We start from the raw sequence: 18,668 nt of genomic DNA on the forward strand, positions 1-18,668 counted from the left end.
CTTTCCTTTTAAAATCTTAACTGTGATTCTTTTACCTGCCTTGCTTCTCCCACCAGGAAATTCCCCATAAGAATCTCCTCAAAGGACTCCAGTGCTGACTTCAGTTACGACTCAAAGGCTGAGAGTTCCTAGTCCCAGTTGGGTCAATGTGGTATGAACCTTTACTTTGTCCGTGACTTTGACATTCCTCTCCCCCTCCAGGAAGTGTTGGCTCATTATTCACACCGGGCCCTAGACGATGATATTCGCCACCAAATGGCATTGGACTGGGTGAGCCGGGAGCAGAGTGTGCCAGGAGCGCTGTCTAGAGAGCTGGCCTCTACTGAGAGGGAGCTGGATGAAGCCCGGCTGGCAGGCAAGGAGCTGCGCTTCCACAAGGAGAAGAAAGATATTCTCATGCTGGCTGCTGGGCAGTTGGGCAACATGCATTCTTCCAGTTGCTAGGCATCTACCCACATACTCCCCATCCTCTCCAGGCCCGTTTTTTATATGTCCTTTCTAAGACTTAGTGTGATTTCTGTACATACTTTCTCAGTTTTATACTTTAAAATACATATATATATATATATATATATGTATAAATTCTACACCTGGATTCCTATTTGCTGAGCGATCCCTCTTCTTACTTGTAGTTTTTGGATGTAGTTGCTTTTAAAACATCTCCACACCACTTTACAAGAAGAGCAGGCTGTCTTTGGAGCTGTGTTAGCTCTTACACTCCAGTAACTCTGTGTAGGCATTTCAATAGCACAGAGTGATTGACTAATTGTTCATGTCTCCTTCTTTTAAAATAACAGGGAGCTTGAATAAGGACTGTGTGCCTCACCCTCACCCTCATTCCTGCTTTCTCTTGGACCCAACAGGACATGAAAATGAAGACTTCGGCTTTGGTTTCTCTTGAGCTGGGGCTACTTGGTACCAAGTTGTTCCTCCAGTAACTAGATATTTCCTAACCTACACCCCCCGCCTCCACACCACTACCTTACTCCTCCTCTGCCTGCAAATGGTACTTCATTTTGGAGGCTTCCTTACTTTATTATTTGGAAGGAAGTGGAGATCTGGTTTCTTATTTTTAAAATAATTGCTGAGAAACTGCCCAGAAACAAGAGAGGGAGTATAAACACAAGCTGTAGGGGTTTATCACCTACGTTGCTTCTGGGGCATGCATACCATACCATACCATTGTCCAGATTTCCAGTATACTCTACTGAAGGGGTCAGGGCTGAAGTTGCTTACCTTTCAGTATTCTTTTTTTACTCCTCCTCCCCTGCTCACCTAGCTTAGTTAAGCCCTGGCTATAGATCTTCCTGCCTGCAAAGATTGGTAGAAGATAAAGCATATTTCCCTCCTTTTTCTCCTCCCATCGTTTTTCTCTTTGGAAGCATTATCTGTCCAATTTGGTGAGGGCTATGTTCCTCCTACTCCCACGAAGTGGCTGCTGTTTACGACCTTAGATGTATATACCTTAGATTCACATTTGTTTTCCCTCTTTTCTTTCCTCTTCCTCCACATTGATTATTAGAGCATGAGTTGATCAGAAAAATTAGATGAGACTTTGGCATTATGGCACTTCCTAATTGGAACCATGAGAGACTGCAGGAGGGGAAAGAGAATCAATGATCAGCTACCTGTGTTTTTAATACTATTCTCTTCCCCCACCTCTTTCCTGGGTAAAATAGGAGAGAAATGATCTGGAGTACAGCTAAAGCATTTCCCTTTGGGAGAATTTTTTGTAGGTCTCTCTAAGATATATTTTCTCCTTGTTTCTGTAATCACCTTTATACTATATTATAGCTCAGTGCACTTCCTAAACTGAGTTTGGGAAATTAATGTTCCTGCAATTACATTTTCCATTTAACAATTATACACTTTGCTTTTAGAAATGCGTTAGGAAACAGGCTACAGTTTGCTCTTTTGGATCAGATAGGGGAAAGGTGAAAGTCAGCTTTCTTGCTTTTGAAATCATCTTAGTGACCAGTACATATGGGATCAGAAGCAAGGAATCTAGCAACAATTGCATTAGTGCTTGAAAGGGATTTCCTTGAATTCTCCAAGCTCCATCTCTGTATTCCATGAAGCACATGTAGGGTTGGAGCAGAGGCTCCTACATTAAACAATAGGTGTGTCTATTCAATTTTTATTGATATTTATAATCCAGATATCATAAACACTCATTTCTCCTTTGCTCTTTTCTCTGGGAAGTGTTAAGGGGTGTTGAGTTATGGGAAGAACTTGTCTTTGCACCTCCTGGATTATTTTTCTCAAATACCAACCAGTAAGATCCCAAAGAACTTGAGAAAAATTGTTCCCTGATCTGTCTACTTTTGGTGTTAAAGTTTTACTTACCTTTTAGTACTTTCTATGTATTTTATATGTATAATTTTATACAATTAAAAATAGATTTTTGTCTAGTGAGCCAGATTGATTCTTTCTTGAGACCTATGTATCAGAGGAGCTCTAAAATGACCCTTTCTTTTACATATATATGAAAAAAGAACTTTTCTTAGTATTTTTTTGGTGGTAGAAATAAGGTTGTACTGCTGGGGGAAGGCATCTGCCTCTGCTTCTCCAGACATTTGAGGAGCCTGAGTTTTGTTCTTGGCCCTTTCTCCTGAAGCTCTACCCATTCCGCTGGCAGTCGCACCCACTATCATACAATGCTCAAAACTATTCCTCTCACCCCAAACTGTTATTTTTCATTTGCGGTACGCGGGCCTCTCACTGTCGTGGCCTCTCCCGTTGCGGAGCACAGGCTCCGGACGCGCAGGCTCAGCGGCCATGGCTCACAGGCCCAGCCGCTCCGCAGCACGTGGGATCTTCCCGGACCGGGGCACGAACCCGTGTCGCCTGCATTGGCAGGTGGACTCTCAACCACTGCGCCACCAGGGAAGCCCCCCAAACTGTTGAGCTTTTACATCTATATTTCCACATATTGGACATTACCACCTGAATGACACAAGCTCTTTGAACTTACATATCTAAAATAAACCATTTCTCCATACGTGCTCCTCTGACTCCCCAGATCTGCTATAGAAATTATTATCTGCCCAGCTACCTAAGCTAGAACCTCAGATCCATCCTCAATGCCTCCCTATTATCACCTTATCAGTCACTCACTGTTGAGTTTACTTTCGGTACAAACTTCCCAATCTGTTTTGTCCATATCTACTGTCTTAGTTCAGTCCTTTATCATCTCGGGGCTGGACCACTGCAGTAGCTTCCTAATTAGTCTCTAACTTCGTTCTTAACATCCTCCACACTACTATCAGATTTCTTTCTAAAATACTTATGACTGTACCACTCCCTTGCTTAAACCATCACTTAGCTATCTGTACCTTTAGCGGCACTTCCCAAATTTTATATGTGAACCCTTGGTATTATCTGAGAAGATTTTAGGTGGTACATGGCCAAACATTTTTCATTTTTACTAGTTATGCTTTTAGCTGAATTTGTAATAGAAAAACATGTTTTCCATTTATGGCAGTGATATTTAAATTTAGTGTAAATTTGTTTAAAACGCCAGTCTATTTAAGGAAAAAACACAAATTGAAAATAGTATGGGGGCTATTTGCAAATGTTAAAAATTATGAATACTAAAATATTGAATTAGAAAAATTTCTTGCCTATAGGATAAGTTCCAAATCCTTAGCATGACATACAGTTTGGCCCTAAACTATATTTCCAGCTTTATTTCCTGATTACACAGCATCAGGCATACAGAATTTCTTGCCATTCTGATATTCATGCAATAATATTTACCAAGTGTCTACTATGAACCAGGCACTGGTCTAAACTTTGAGGATATAGTTGTACATAAGAATCTCTGCCATAAGGATTACATTCTAAGGGGAAACACAGACGATAAACAAGTTAGAAAGTAAACAAGGTAATTAAAGATTTGGATTTAAGTTCTGTGAAGGAAATAAGAATGAAAGATAGAGTAGAGAAGACCCCTCTGGGTGACAGTAGTATCTCAGGGAGACCTACAGGACGGGGTTGAACTAGCCATGTGAAAAGCTGGAGCAAGAACATCAGGGACAGAGAGTTACAAAAAGTCCAGAGATGGGAAAGAGTAGAACATAGTTGAGGGAAAGTATAGGGAGAGCTTAATGGGTGAAAGGGAAGAATGGTGGTGGAAGAGTTTGGAGACATAGGCAGAGCAGGCTGTGTGAGTCTGAACTTTATTCTAAGTGCAAAAATAAGTCAAGTAAGGGTTTTTAGTAGAGATGTGACCAACTGATTTTTTAAAAGATCACACTACATATTGCAGAGAATGGATTAGTGTATCTTAGTCTGAATACAACTCCTTTGCCTGGAAAAGTACCCAGACTTAAAGGCCAAGTTTAAATGGAAGCCCTCCCTTAAATGCACTCTTACTTCCCATCCTATTAGAAACTTTCTTTTTATTGCCTTAGTGCGTTGTGATGGCAACGATCACTTTCATAATGTTATTATAAAGTGATTGTTGATAATGCAAGTATTTCCCCTTGTCTTGCTAGCACCTCTTCTAATATTAGACACACATATAGGCATTCATAACTGTTTGATTTAAAAATTAATAAATGAGTGAATATGCAGTCCACTATTGTTTGTGTAAGGCCTACGTCGGATTCCAGAATGTGGGGGCAATATTTTCCTTGCCTCAACTCCTGGGTTTTTAAACGTGAAATATCTGTACTATCCTCAAAGAAGCTAAAGCCCCTATTTTGTTTAAATCCATGATATTTTAATTCCCAGAGGTGGTAGGCAGAGTTTGAGAGATTTTTAGTTTTATTTTTTTGGCCGCGCCAGGCAGCTTGCAGGATCTTAGTTCCCTGACCAGGGATTGAACCCCGCCTGCAGTGAAAGCGGGAGCCCTAACCACTGGACCACCAGGGAATTACCAGAGAGATTATTTTTTAAAAAAAGAAAAGTTGATATCTGTCTCATCAATCAACACGGACACCCAGGTCTGCTGATTTTCTGAGAGAGAAAGGCCATGCTGCAGTACGTTCCAGAAGCAGCTTTTTGAGGCAGCATTGCTGACCGAACAATTTTTTTTTTTAATGCTTCCATCACAGATCCGACTGCTCCTCGGGAACAGTATAGGCCTGCAAGTTTTTAGAGAAAAAACTTTCTTCAACTTCCATTTCCTGGTATGCAATGAAAAGAGACGAAAAGCAACCCTCTAATAAAATTAGGCTGGGCTCCACTGTCAGTACTGTTTCTCGTTGTCTGCTCTAGGTAAGAGTAAGTCACTAACTCCGCCCACACCCCCAGCGTGTCCCGCACGGGGTTGCCCCCTTCTGCTCGCGACCCGCTCAAGATGGCTACAGGAGCACTTCCGGCATCTTCCCCAAGTAGGCCCGCCTCCACTGCGTATTATTACCGCGCCGAGGGCAGGACTTAGAGTTAGTTTTTAATTGGTCAACTTGACTGGAGACCTTTCCCATCCGCGACAGTTTCCCGAGGAGCCAAGTGCTTGAGCGCCACGGACGAGAGTTAGAGCTTAGGCAAGATGGCGGACGTACTGGATCTTCATGAGGCCGGGGGCGAGGATTTCGCCATGGATGAGGATGGGGACGGTGAGGACAGTGGAGGCGGCTGCGGGAAGCGGGGAAGGTGCGAGAGAAGGACGTATTAGGAAAATATAATCTTTCCCCCCAGCAGGGAGGATGGGAGCCGGGGAGGTGGGTTTCGGTTGGTTGGAGACTCCGCCCCCGATGGGAGGAATGGGGGCGGGCCGGGAAGGGACTGAACCTGGAGGTGGTGGGGTCTGGTTTCTGATAATGTCTTGGAAGGAGACTATTGTTGTAAATAACTGTTATCTTTCTCACTTATTCTTTCACTTCTGGGGCTGCAGAGAGCATCCACAAACTGAAAGAAAAAGCGAAGAAACGGAAGGGCCGTGGCTTTGGCTCCGGTGAGTGTTTGTGGGTGGAATGGGGTCTAGAATGGCGAGAGCGACGAGCTTTGGAGTCCCCATAAAGACACATGGTGAACAGTGGGAGGAGGGGGATTTCCGGTGATCTCCTGTGTCTTTCTAATAGAAGAGGGGTCTCGAGCGCGGATGCGTGAGGATTATGACAGCGTGGAGCAGGATGGCGATGAACCCGGACCACAGCGCTGTAAGTAAATGGAACCTGTCTGTCTGTAGAGAATTAGGGGCCAATGAAATAAAACCCAGTAGGAATGGGGTCAGAGGTAGCTTAACCAATCTCTGTGGAGTCTGCACACTCTACTTCTGTGATTTTGCTTGAAGTTTTTCTTTCATGTGCTCAAACAACCTCCTTCCTTTCCCGAACAGCTGTTGAAGGATGGATTCTCTTTGTTACTGGAGTCCATGAGGAAGCCACGGAAGAAGACATCCATGATAAATTTGCAGAGTATGGAGAAATAAAAAACATCCACCTCAACCTGGACAGACGTACAGGATATCTAAAGGTATTCTGAGTGATACTCCATTGCTTCTCTTCACCCATAAACCTTAGACAGCATTGGTAGTTCTCCCATGTTTGCTGTGGTTGGCCAAGAGTAAAGTTGAAATAAAATGACTTTGGGAATTGATTTTGTTAGACATAGCAAAGAGACAGGCAGAAACAGACAGACAAGTTGTATATACAGTAGGGATATGTAATGTACATTTGTTGTTTAGAGTTTATGGATTTTTCTGTTTGAGTAGAAAAAAGCTTGGTGGAATAGGAGAGTTTTGATAATCTGTCTTTTCACTTGTTCCAGGGGTATACTCTAGTTGAGTATGAAACATACAAGGAGGCCCAAGCTGCTATGGAAGGACTCAATGGCCAGGATTTGATGGGACAGCCGATCAGCGTAGACTGGTGTTTTGTTCGGGGTCCACCCAAGGGCAAGAGGAGGTAAAGTGGAGAGGGGAAACACTATCTTAGTGGAGGAAATATGAGCAAAACAGAATAAGGACATGGCATTATGTCCCTCTGATGGACCCTGCCCCTTTTCCTTCTCCCTAGAGGTGGCCGCAGACGCAGCAGGAGTCCAGACCGGAGGCGTCGCTGACCCATCCTCTGTTGTCCAGGTGTCCTCTCCAGAGATTCCGTTTGACTATGCAGCCTTGGAGAAATAGGGCTGGGGTGTAACTCACTGCATCTATACTTAATCTCTTACCCTACCTGCTTAGTGTTTCTTTTGAGTTATGAATAAATGTCCAATTTTTGTTTTCTAAAATTACTTTCCTGTTCTAACATTGCAAGCTCTGAAGCACTATTTACAGTAAGACACTCTGGGTCACTGTGAAGATACTTCTTCCAGGGACTGAATTCTGTGTGAGTTTCTACATTAAATATAGTCTCAAGTCTCACCTAGGGTCAAAGTACAAACACTGCTCAGTATTTCTTTCTTTCTTTTGGAAGCTAAGGGAGCCAGGGGTACAAGTGAGATGTTCTCATGATACTAGAGAATAATTATTCTGTTCTTAAATATGCTCTCCTGAGCAAATGGATGTCATAGGAATGTCTCTTTTGTTTCTCCTGCCTTTCTTGCTGCCACCTTTGTTTGTACTTTCATCTGTCTAAGGGTCTGAATCTCCTGTTGGGGCGTTCTCCCAGAACCTCCTTCCCTGGAGGAGTCTATACTAAGTTCTTGGTGCCCTCTTCGGCAGCCAAGGGTGAAGGCCCCATAGAGGAGAGGATCCAGAGGAGCACTGAGGAGGCCAAAGAGGAAAAGGATGTGGCTGAGGCTGGGAGGCATTTCAGTTAGCATGGTGGGATAGAACCAGTACCAAAGACCCAGCAGGTTATAAGATGTCTAGCAGAGGACGAAGGTCTGCAAGACAAGCAGGGCCAGTCGCAGACCCTGAAGATGAACATGGGGGCGATTGTCTAAGGAGCGGCAGAGGGCAAATTCACCGGCAGGGGCTGGGAACTTAGAAAATACACTCAAATTCAGAACCACTCAGCTTCTGAGTTGATGGATGGGCAGAAATAGTGAGATGGAGCTCTCCCCTTATAAGGAAGAGAATGGTACAAGCCCTCTTCCCCTTCCCAACCTGGGACTATACGCTCCCCTCCCACCAGAGATTATGACAGACGTGCTGCAAAAAAGGTTTCGATTGAGGTGCTGTTGTGTTACATGAAGCTACAAAGTCTATTTGAAGTCTTGTTGGTGTCCAAGAGCAAAGGAATACTGATCACCCTTCTCCTTAATTCTTGCCCAGCTAACTCCACTTCATAGAATGATGGCTAGTGGCTGGTTAGAATTGAAGGCATTCAATAAAGTTATGTGCAGCATCAGCTGCTAGAGATATGGTTAGCAACTCACTTTTGGTTTGATAGATAGCTATCAAATTTATGAGGCTAGAGGCAATAGTTTTAGGGCATGGGTTAGGGCCTGGGGGTTGGGGTCTCACCATGGTTCCCCTTCCTTGTCTGGGGACTGGACACACTGAGGACAGTGCGGCTATAGCAGACGGTCATGGCAGTCAGTGGCAGCAGGAAGAGGCAGCAGAAGGTGAAGAGGTGGTCTCTTGCCATCAAGCCTTGAAGCTGCTTTTGGTGACACTGAGTGAAGGGGACTGGACCAGCTCAGCGGACGGTGTGGAACAGGAACAGCTGGAGTGGAGTCAAGGACTATTAGAACTGGTCTCCCTTTCCCCTCCCATGCCAACCTACCCACCAGTTCAACAGTATCTCTTCCCAATTCTTTTTTTTTTTTTTTTTCGGTACGCGGGCCTCTCACTGCTGTGGCCTCTCCCGTTGCGGAGCACAGGCTCCGGATGCACAGGCCCAGCGGCCATGGCTCACGGGCCCAGCCGCTCTGCGGCATGTGGGATCCTCCCGGACCGGGGCACGAACCTGTGTCCCCTGCATCGGCAGGTGGACTCTCAAGCACTGCGCCACCAGGGAAGCCCTTTTTTTTTTTTTTTAATGAGATTGTTGAGAAAACTTGGGAGCTAATACAATGCATAATTCCAATTTGTTCTTAATTTCCTGCAGTGCTGAGTATGGTGCCATATTTAAAAGGTTAGGAATGTATCTTGAAAATCCCTGTCTTCCTCTTAGGCTATGTTTGTTAAATCTGGGACTTAAAGAACCCTGTCTTCTCAAGTACTGTTCTAACATTGCATTTTATCAAAGGATATCTCTACCACCTCACCAACATTTTTTTTTTTTCCTCACCAACATTTTAAGCTGAACTTATTCCTGATGTGTCTGTGATTCGGTGGAGAAAAGAAATCTTGTGTAAAATGGGTGCTGCTAAAATTTCAGGCCATTTTGCAGTCACTGTGTAAAGTGACCTGTAGTAATAGTCATGTGTACAACTATAATGGTGAAACAACGTTAAATAATAAAATGTAACATTTTCCAAATGTTGTTGGCTGCCCCTTCTCCTTTTTGGTAAACTGCTGGGTTTTTGGTTTGAATCAGTAATGAGTATTTTTCAGTTGAGAGCTTCAGGGTTAGTACCTGAGTTTCAGGTAAGGTAGATTGAGTCACTACTAGTTTGATAAAAGGCAAGCTTAGTAGGTATCAAATTTCTAGATACAAGGAAGGCATTTGGAAAGTGATATCAGCAGGCATGAGGGACTTTCAGGAAAGGTGAATAGTATGAGCCACAGACATACAATTTTATGAACTGCTTGGAGTTATGATCAGGCTATTCTGAGCTAGTTGGGAAGTGGTCTTTCCTCTTCCCCTATCTTGAGTCCATATGTTTCTGGCCGTTTTCTGGGGGGGTGGGGGCGCGATTTTGCACCATGCCTAGAAATACTTGACAGGTTGTGAGAAGAGGTTTAAAAATAGGCAGGACTTCCCTGGTGTCGTAGAAGACTCCACGCTGCCAGTGCAGGGGGCAGGGTTCGATCCCTGGTCAGGCAACTAGATCCCACATGCATGCCACAATTAAGAGTTCGAATGCCACAACTAAGGGGCCCGCCTGCCGCTACTAAGACCTGGCACAACCAAATTAATTTAAAAAATAGGCAAGTCTCCTGGACTTATGTTTTGGTCCATAGCCCTACCTCTGACTCTCCTTTCCCTATTTTATGTGCAATTTACCTACTGTGGAAGTCTTTACCTCTGATACTTGAAAACTTGAGTCTACAAAAATAATTTCTAACTACACCAATATTCCCTTTACCATACTAACAATTTTTTATTGACACTAATATTTTAAATGCAACATATGGGCAATGCAGAATTTATACAAGAGGTCGCTAATTTAGAGCCCAAAATAACACCTTTTGCACCTGAATCATGTTACCGTCAGTTTGCTATTGAAGCAAAAAGACATTGCATTGTTGTCGTTGGATTGTCAGGCTCTAAGAAAGGATGAAATGCATCTCCTATTCCATAATCTTGTGGCCTATATGTTTCAAGTGATTTATCCAAAGTCATCCAGCTAGTTAGTGGTAGAGCCTAGACTCAGGAAAAACAGAGCAAAGTAATACAAACGAACAACAAAAGCAATCCTAATTCTAATTCCCAGTCCACATCTAAAATTTGCTTCATATAAACCCAACTAATTCCTTTTGCACTGAGGAAACATGCTGCTTTTCAAAACTTTGGGTAGCAGAGGTCCTGTTTGCAACATATTGTTGGAAGCAATATTTTTTGTTTGTCTTAGAACTGCAGTCAGACTAACTGTTGTTAGTTATATTTCTAATATTTGAGGATTTAAGGATCAAATCTTAAATCTGACTCTGTAATGCATTATTCCAGAGACTGAAATTTTAGCCCTCTCCCTGACAATCCTAACCCTAGACTCAGAGATGCTGCTTTCAGATGGTGGTAGTGGTTTTGGTTTTTTTGAAGAAATTGCTTCATATTTAGCTTTTTTTTTCTAGATTTCTAGTTCATTTTCAATATTGAGATTTGATTACTTGGTACTCAAGTTCAGATGCTCCCTTTTGTTCCAGTTTTAACACCCACAATAAAGCTAGAGTAAAAAATACAAATCTGATTATGTCATTCTCCACCTTTTACTTTAGTGTCTCTCCACTGCCCTCAGGATAAAGTACAAGCTTAATATTTGTGATCTGGTTCTTCCTTCCCCTCCAGGCTCATTACTCACCATTTTCTAGTCCTCAACTTTAGCTGCAGCTTCTTTGAGATCATCCACCCTCCACCTTCTCCAGCATTCCTCCTGCTGTAATTTGTCTTAACACCTATCTTTCAAGAATCAAATTGTAACATCTCTGGGAAGTCAGGAATCTTTCCCTGACTGTCCAAGAGTGGGTCTTGGACAGTTCTTTAGCTCCTTATGCTTACCTTTAGCATAATGCTTAACTGCACGCTGTATTGTAATTGCGTACTAATTTGACTCTGCACTAGTCTATAAATTTCTTGAAGGCAGGACTTTGTTGCTCTATCCTTGATAGAGCATTTGAACGCACCTGGGGGATGCACAATAGTTTCTGAATTGATGAATGAATGTACCACAAAGTTTTACCCAAAGCCCCTGATTTCACTGTCTTCTTAATGTCTTCCCGTATATGTTTCCACCATGCCCTAGGGTTTTTCTGCAATAATCTGAAGAAGGTGGAACTCGGAGGAGGCAAAGAGGTGGAAGCGAAGTGTAGTAAAAACAAAGGCTCTTAACAGAAGTACAAATTAACATGCAATGATCTTAACTTGCAAGAGAGATAGCAGAGGCCCCACGCTGAGGATTAACGGTGACCACGGCCAAGCACACCCCTTGAATCCGAAGGCTTCTGTTGTGTACCCAAATTCTTGTCCAGTCTAGCCCTGAGTTCCGACAAGTCACTCACCTTCCAGGCAAGCGGGAAAACGAGTACCCAGGCTGCTCCCAGAAGTTTCCTTCCAGTTGAGCGGGGTTCAAGCGGGTGGAGTACGGCTGCCTGGCGGTCGAGCCCAATGACCACAGGCAGGAAAGCTGCGGCATACATGGCCATTAGTTCAGGAACATGAGTGTCCGACATGCGATGTCCCCGGCCAGCCATTGAACAGTGATATTCCTGGTGGCATAACTATATCTATGGTCATAACCACAAAAATGACCAGTAAGTCGGCAGCTGCTAAATGGGCAAAGAGTCGTCTTACCGGAGAGGGGCGGAGCTGGCTGGGTTGCGGCCGTGTCACTGACAACAGCACGGCCAGGCTCCTCCAGCCGAAGAAACAAACAAGCGCAACACTCACTCCCACTCGGACCTTGGCGGCAGCTGAGAAGGTGAGCAGCTCTGCGCCCTCCACCTCTACTCCTGATCCCGCTGCTGACCCCCAAGGGGTGCCGTTGCCTGCCGACATGGTGACCTGGAAGGGAAAGGGGTAGGGGGATGAAGTGTGGGTTTGAAGAGGTTAGCTGCGTCCACTGTTTCTTCTCTCTCCTTTTAAGGATATGAGTTGGGTATTTTGCGAATTTCGTCCACTAAAGCCTCTGTCTCTGGAGACTCTCCGTCTGTATTCTGGAGGTCACCTGTCCAACTGTCAGGGTCCTGCAGGGAACAGGGATCTGGTGCTGGCTTCTACTTCCATAGACTTCTTTAGCCCCTAGAGCCCTGGATTCGGTCGGAGCGTGCGAGTGAGTGTGTGTGTGTTGGGGGTGTTCTGCTGGAAACCCCCCAGGGTTGGGGGCAACCCTATCCTAGCGGCCCTGGCGGGAGCACTGCGGCGCAGTCTCGCTACGCCCGGACTCCTGCAAGCCCCGCCCTTGGTCCAGAATATTTAAAGAAGAATGTGCCTCTGGAGGTGTGCTTAGGAAACAGAGATCATCTGATTAGAGGACAAGGCGACGGAGACACGCACAAAAAACACGCAGGTATAGGCCCAGAGACAAGGGCTTCTCGTTCTGAAGTTCCGCTTCAGGGGCCGGCTCCACTCCCTTTATTTTCTGATGATGTTTGTCCCTCGCGCGGCACCGTTGGGTCGTCCAGGAGGCGTGACTAGGGGCGGGAAGTGGGGCGGGAGCGAAGCTGTGGAGCCGGGGCTGCCGCTGTCATGGACGCCTGGGTCCGCTTCAGCGCTCAGAGCCAGGCCCGGGAGCGGCTGTGTAGGTGCGGCCCGAATAGGAATGGGGGGAGGGCGGGCAGAGGAAGACCTTCTTGAGGCGAGGTCAGTTCACACTACGGGGGTCATAAAGGGTCAGATCGGGCTACGGGGGCCCGGACGGACCGAGAGGGGCTGATTTGAGCCGGCCGTGAGGCCATGGTTCGTTTCTGCTCGCGGGAAAGATGGGGAAACTGAGGCACGAGTGGGCCGGCGGGGAGGCCGCTCAGGGTTGCGTGTTCACATAAGACCAGCACTTTCCTCACTGGGCGATGGTGGAATGAGGAGCGTTCGCCCCGTGGCAGATAGCGACCTGGACTCTTCCCAGAGCGGAGGAGGCACTGCGAAGTTCCCGTGTCCCCTCACCCTACTGTCACCCGCTAGCTCCTCTGCCTCCGCCTTGCCTTCTAGTCTCGATTCATCTCAAGGGCCTGGAAAATCTCTTAGTTCACCTATTTTGAAGAATAACCTGTCCTCCAACTCTCCCCCACTCCCTCACATATCACATACATGCTCACACTGATGTGCTTGTGATGGACCCCCTGCCGCCTTCATTGTCCTCTTCAGGCCTTACATTATCAGATCTCTTATTTCCTCAATTCGAAGTAGTGCTTCCCAACCCCTTCTAGGCTCCTTTTTATTCTTACGCCTGTCTCTTCCCCTGGCCTGGAGGAGAAACAGTGAGATATGGCCATGAAGAGGAGGAAAGGGAATGGTCTCAAACAGGGGAAGGGGGAGTCCGTACTTGCCTTTTGAAGTACATTTTTGAGGGGGAGAGGAGGGAGGTCTCCACCTTACCTTACCTCTCTCTCCTCCAGGGCCGCCCAGTATGCTTGCTCCCTTCTTGGCCATGCACTGCAGAAACATGGGGCCAGTTCTGAGTTACAGAAACAGATTCGACAACTGGAGGGTCATCTGAGCCTAGGGAGAAAGCGTAAGTAATTGTGCCTTTCCTTTTATTACCTCAACACTTCCTCCATCCCCAGCTATTCTTCCTTAGTCCCTCCTTCTTGTTTTTGACCTTCTCTGCCGATTCTCCCTCATTTGCCTCTACCCGTATCCTCTGCAAGCCTCCCGATTGAGGTGAGAGAGCAGGTGTAAGAGTAATGAAGGATTGGAAAGAATGAGGCAAATTTGAGAAAACTAAACTGGGACACAAATTAATAAAAATTGGACGTAAAAAAAATTGAACCATTTCTACTCTTTTTTAAAAAAATTGTTCATTATTGTTTCTATTACTTGCTCGACTTTCACTCTCTTGCTTTCTCTCTTTTTCTGTGTCTTGCTCTCTGTTTGCCTCTCTACTTTCAAATCCTTCCTTTTCTTTGCTAATCCCCACAAGTTCTACGCCTCGGTAACTCAGCAGATGCCCTTGAGTCAGCCAAACGAGCTGTGCACCTATCAGATGTTGTCCTGAGATTCTGCATCACTGTTAGTCACCTCAATAGAGCCTTGTACTTCGCCTGTGACAATGTCCTGTGGGCTGGAAAGTCTGGACTTGCTCCCCGTGTGGATCAGGAGAAGTGGGCCCAGCGTTCATTCAGGTTTGATATCCTTTTATCCTACAAGACCTATCATATTCTCCATACTGCATAGCTTGCCTTTCATGAGAGAATGATCTTTTAGGGCCTTCCCATAATATACACATCCTAATCACTTGGCTTCTAACCTTCATTTAGATCTTAAACCATCAGAGAATAATGAATGGGGGCAGGTGGAAGACAGATGCTCTTTCATGATGAATGACTAAGATTGGACAAGACTAGATATTCATTACATTGCTTTAATTCCGCTTTTGTCTATACCACAGGTTTATGCCCCTCACTGCTTACTCGTTCATTCATTCATTCTAAAAATACTTAGTAGCTGCTTACTATGAGCCAGGGAATAAAGCAAAGAGCCAAAGAGCTATATGGTTCCTGCTCTCATGAAGCTTCTAGTCTAGTAGGGGAGTCAGATATTAAAACAAATAATCACCAAACCAAATATTTGTGGGAAGTACAGGGTGTTATGAGATACATAACAGGGGGAGCTAATTTAGATTGAAAGGTCAGAGAAGAACTCTTAGAGAAAATTAAATTTTATTTCAGACCTGATGTCTGAGTAGAAGTTATACAAAGCAAACAGTAGCAGAGAAGACCATTCCAAACAGAAAATAGCTCATTCTAAGGCCTTGAACCAAGAAAAACTTCATGTAATTAGAGCAGTAGAAAGAAAGCCAATGTGGTGGATGGTATTGAGTAAGGGCATAAGTTCAAACTGGACAGGTAGACATGGGCCAGATCATTCATGCAAGGACTTCTAGGTAATGGTAGGATTTTTTTCATTTAGTTTTGTTTAAATTTTATCCTAAGTACAATGGGTTCTAAGTAGGGGTGTGACATGATTCAAATTGCATTTAAAGACGATCCCTCTTGCTGTAGTGCGGAAAATGGATTGCAGTAATGCTAAAGAGGAGAAGATGTCCTAATATGGCCAAGAAATGATGTTAGCTTGGACTAAGGAGCAGGCTGTAATGAAGGTGGAAAGGAATATGATTTGGGAATAAAATGATCTCTATACATATTATTTGTTTCCCTATGATTTGCTTTGTTATTTTATATTATATTAGCATCTTTCCATCTCCACTTACGTCTCTCTTTTCTTTTCATCTTTCTCAGTGATTTCAGTTATAACAAGACTTATGGTGTATGAAGGGTGGGGGCAGAGGCATGGCTGGAGTGGTATGGAAAAGCAACTCCCTAGAAGAGTTTATATGCCATGTTTATACTTTTATTCAGTAAATATTTATTCGGCTCTTACTATGTGCTAGGCACTGGTCTAGACAAAGGGATACAGTGGTAAAGACAAACAACATCCCTGCTCCTATGGAGCTTACATTGTCATGGGAGGGGACAAAGAAACAATAAATAAGAAAAACATCAGAGCGTGGTAAGTGCTGTGCAGGAAATTAAAATAGGGTCATGTGATAGACAGTAAATGGTTTGCTACTTTAGAATCGAGGGTCAGAGAAGTCTTCTTTGAAGAGGTGACATGTAAGCTCTGACCTAAAGTGCAAGGAAGAGCCAGCCATTTGAAGATTTTGGAGAGAGATTATTCCAGGTTGAGGGACGAGGTAGTGTAAAGGTCCTAAAGCAGGAACAAGCTTAATGGGATCAAAATATAGAAAGAAACCAGTGTGGCTGGAGCATAGTGATTGAAGGAAAGAATGGTACAAGATGGAATTAGAGAGGCAGGGTCAAATGTTGAGTTCTGTAAGCCTTTCTAAGGTATTTTATTCTAAATGTGATAGGAAGGAAACCATGGAGAGTTTTAAGAAAGGGTATAATGTGATTTACGTTTATGCCAGCTACTATATGAAACTAGATTCTTGGGGGTGGGGGACAAGAGTGGCAGTGGAGAAACCAGTTAAAAGACTAAAGTAGTAGTTCAAGCAAGATATGATGGTAGCTTAGACTGTGGTGGTGGAGTACAATAGATAGATGTGGATTCAGAATATATATTAGAGGTAGGACAGTTATATTGAATACAGACCACTGTTGTCAGAATGGATTAAAAATCAAAAAACGTAGACTGTTCTTAAGGAATTTATAATCTAACACATTTGGCAAGCTTGGCGTCGTTTTTTTGTTTGTTTTCTTTTAACAAAAGTATTGGATTTAAATGGTCTATGTGTTTGAGTCTTTGAAACAACTGAAGGTGTTTTTTTCATAAATTTATTTATTTTATTATTTTATTTTATTTATTTACTGTTTCTGGCTGCGTTGGGTCTTCATTGCTGTGCACGGGATTTTCTCTGGTTGGGGCGAGTGGGGGCTACTCTTCATTGCGGTTCGCGGGCTTCTCATTGCTGTGGCTTCTCTTGTTGCAGAACATGGGCTCTAGGCGCGCGGGCTTCAGTAGTTGTGGCATGTGGGCTCAGTAGTTGTGGCTCGAGGGCTCTAGAGCACAGGCTCAGTAGTTGTGGCACACGGGCTTAGTTACTCCGTGCATGTGGGATCTTCCCGGATCAGGGATCGAACCTGTGTCCCCTGCACTGGCAGGCGGATTCTCAACCACTGCATCAGCAGGGAAGTCCTGAAGGTGTTCTTTTAAAAAATTTTGCATAATTGTAGTTCAAATTGAATGTGTGTATGCTAATGGGTTGCCAAGTGGAAAAGTGAAATATGAGGTTGATCTTGGAATATTTTGTGATGCTCATTATTGTAAGCCAGAATCTTAAGGTACACATAAACTCATTAGTTACAGAAAGGTGGAAGGACATTTCTAATAGTGGGTAATAACATTCACTTCTGGTATTCTAATATGTAATCCTTTTGTACTATGGGGGAAAGAAGTTTAAATATTCTGTTGGATATGCTAAGTGGGTATATGTATCTGTACTGACCTTTCTCCCCTGTGTATCCCAGGTACTATCTGTTTTCCCTCATCATGAACTTGAGTCGTGATGCTTATGAGATTCGCCTACTGATGGAACAAGAGTCTTCAGCTTGTAGTCGACGACTGAAGGGTTCTGGAGGAGGAGTCCCAGGAGGAATTGAAACTGGGGGACCTGGGGGTCCAGGGGCTCCAGGAGGAGGTCTGCCTCAGGTGGCTCTGAAGCTTCGGCTCCGAGTCTTGCTCCTGGCTCGGGTCCTTCGAGGTCATCCCCCTCTCCTGCTGGATGTGGTCAGAAATGCCTGTGATCTCTTCATTCCACTGGACAAACTAGGCCTGTGGCGCTGTGGTCCTGGAATTGTGGGACTTTGTGGCCTCGTGTCCTCCATCCTGTCTATTCTCACCCTAATCTGCCCTTGGCTCCGACTCAAGCCCTGATATTCTGGTACAGGCTAAGGAGGGGATCTGAATTGGTGAGATGGAATTTTAGATTGTCCCCGTGTACCGGCCTCATTCTAACTCCACTCCTTGGTTAAAGCTAAAATCCAGAGATTTGGGAGTAAGAGGGAGGAGCTTTGGGGAAGATGAGGTGAAGAGAGGTGACTTGTGAAGTCACTTGGATGAGTCACTTGTTCAGATCTGCTAGAACTTTTGTTCTTTTCCTCCTTCATTGCATTGTCTGTGTCTCTCTTGACTCTTTTTACTGTCTCTTAAGTCTATTTAAGGTTCTGTCTCTGTATCTCTTTTGTACCTTCTCAGTCCCTGTCATAGGAATTTAATCAGCAGGATTACTTTTTGGTATGGGAGGTAGAAGGTATGGTCTATAAGGTTCTAACTGCCTTCTTCTTTTTCCTCACAAAGGTGACTTGTGGCTGTTATTTTCCCCTTCAGACTCCAGATTTAATTTTGAAGGCTTGATGTCCCAGTGGATTCTTCCCACATGCACCAGAAGTAGTTTCATGCTTCCTTTTCCTCTCTCATGTCTACCTCACCAAGCTTTCTCATGATTTGCCCTTACCTTTCCCTCCACTCACACCTGCAGGTTTCTGCTTACACTTTGATTTCAGGGCCTTGTTCTAGCCTTTCCATACCCCTTCTTTGCCTATCCAGAATGATGCTATGTTTAGCATCTTGTTGTAAATACTGTATAGTGATTCTGTGTAAATAGCTGAGGCCCAAGCCCATGATGGATAGCAAAGCCTTCCAGGTTAGCAAATTAAAGATCAATTTGCTCATTGATGTTTGGTCTGGTCCCATGTGTTCTGGTCATCTGAGGCCCCTGTTTCTGTCACTGTGGTTTGGGTTTTCCATAGGATTAGCCACTGGCATCATTATCCA

General features: G+C 44.4%; 4 protein-coding genes across 7 annotated transcripts in view; 3 read left to right on the top strand and 1 right to left on the bottom strand.

Annotated features, from left to right (window-relative positions):
* The window catches only part of LIX1L (limb and CNS expressed 1 like), a 19,733-nt gene extending 17,318 nt beyond the window's left edge, over positions 1–2,415 (top strand). For both annotated transcript variants that reach the window (XM_073808562.1, XM_019919813.3), the window contains one exon: positions 202–2,415. In XM_073808562.1, the coding sequence (XP_073664663.1) occupies positions 202–444 (243 nt within the window). In that variant the 3' untranslated portion in view covers positions 445–2,415. The remainder of the gene's footprint in view (positions 1–201) is intronic.
* LOC101330513 (gonadotropin-releasing hormone II receptor-like) lies at positions 1,341–12,692 on the bottom strand. Its single transcript, XM_033860442.2, is given in 4 exon segments — positions 1,341–8,561; positions 11,720–11,868; positions 11,871–11,934; positions 11,937–12,692. Coding segments are annotated over 4 exon segments (519 nt in total). The 5' UTR covers positions 12,216–12,692; the 3' UTR covers positions 1,341–8,534.
* On the top strand, positions 5,411–7,182 carry RBM8A (RNA binding motif protein 8A). 2 transcript variants are annotated; one of them, XM_019919819.3, is made up of 6 exons: positions 5,411–5,564; positions 5,843–5,902; positions 6,033–6,107; positions 6,287–6,423; positions 6,718–6,854; positions 6,966–7,182. In XM_019919819.3, exons 1-6 carry the CDS (start codon positions 5,498–5,500, stop codon positions 7,009–7,011), a joined length of 522 nt encoding a protein of 173 aa, XP_019775378.1. In that variant the 5' UTR covers positions 5,411–5,497; the 3' UTR covers positions 7,012–7,182. The 2 variants fall into 2 exon arrangements, with proteins under 2 accessions (XP_019775378.1, XP_019775377.1); XM_019919818.2 differs by having other exon boundaries at positions 5,419–5,564; positions 6,030–6,107.
* Positions 12,693–12,853: 161 nt separating the features above from the next.
* Positions 12,854–18,567, top strand: PEX11B (peroxisomal biogenesis factor 11 beta). Of its 2 annotated transcripts, none has more exons than XM_004318748.4 (4): positions 12,854–12,961; positions 13,772–13,887; positions 14,296–14,497; positions 17,363–18,567. In XM_004318748.4, the coding sequence occupies exons 1-4, from the start codon at positions 12,906–12,908 to the stop codon at positions 17,766–17,768; spliced, it is 780 nt and encodes a 259-aa protein (XP_004318796.1). In that variant the 5' UTR covers positions 12,854–12,905; the 3' UTR covers positions 17,769–18,567. The 2 variants fall into 2 exon arrangements, with proteins under 2 accessions (XP_004318796.1, XP_019775374.1); XM_019919815.3 differs by having other exon boundaries at positions 12,894–13,019.
* The last annotated feature ends 101 nt before the right edge of the window (positions 18,568–18,668 follow it).

This window comes from Tursiops truncatus, chromosome 1, assembly GCF_011762595.2.
Source record: "Tursiops truncatus isolate mTurTru1 chromosome 1, mTurTru1.mat.Y, whole genome shotgun sequence".
Classification (NCBI taxonomy): domain Eukaryota; kingdom Metazoa; phylum Chordata; class Mammalia; order Artiodactyla; family Delphinidae; genus Tursiops; species Tursiops truncatus.

Bases quoted from the DNA above. Each gene is read 5' to 3' on its own strand.
- PEX11B (XM_004318748.4), top strand. From the start codon at position 12,906: ATGGACGCCTGGGTCCGCTTCAGCGCTCAGAGCCAGGCCCGGGAGCGG. The intron at 12,962-13,771 runs GTGCGGCCCGAA...TCTCTCCTCCAG, and splicing joins GCCCGGGAGCGGCTGTGTAG to GGCCGCCCAGTATGCTTGCT. The intron at 14,498-17,362 runs GTTTGATATCCT...TGTGTATCCCAG, and splicing joins TGGGCCCAGCGTTCATTCAG to GTACTATCTGTTTTCCCTCA.
- RBM8A (XM_019919818.2), top strand. From the start codon at position 5,498: ATGGCGGACGTACTGGATCTTCATGAGGCCGGGGGCGAGGATTTCGCC. The intron at 5,565-5,842 runs GTGAGGACAGTG...CTGGGGCTGCAG, and splicing joins CATGGATGAGGATGGGGACG to AGAGCATCCACAAACTGAAA. The intron at 5,903-6,029 runs GTGAGTGTTTGT...TCTTTCTAATAG, and splicing joins GGGCCGTGGCTTTGGCTCCG to AAGAGGGGTCTCGAGCGCGG.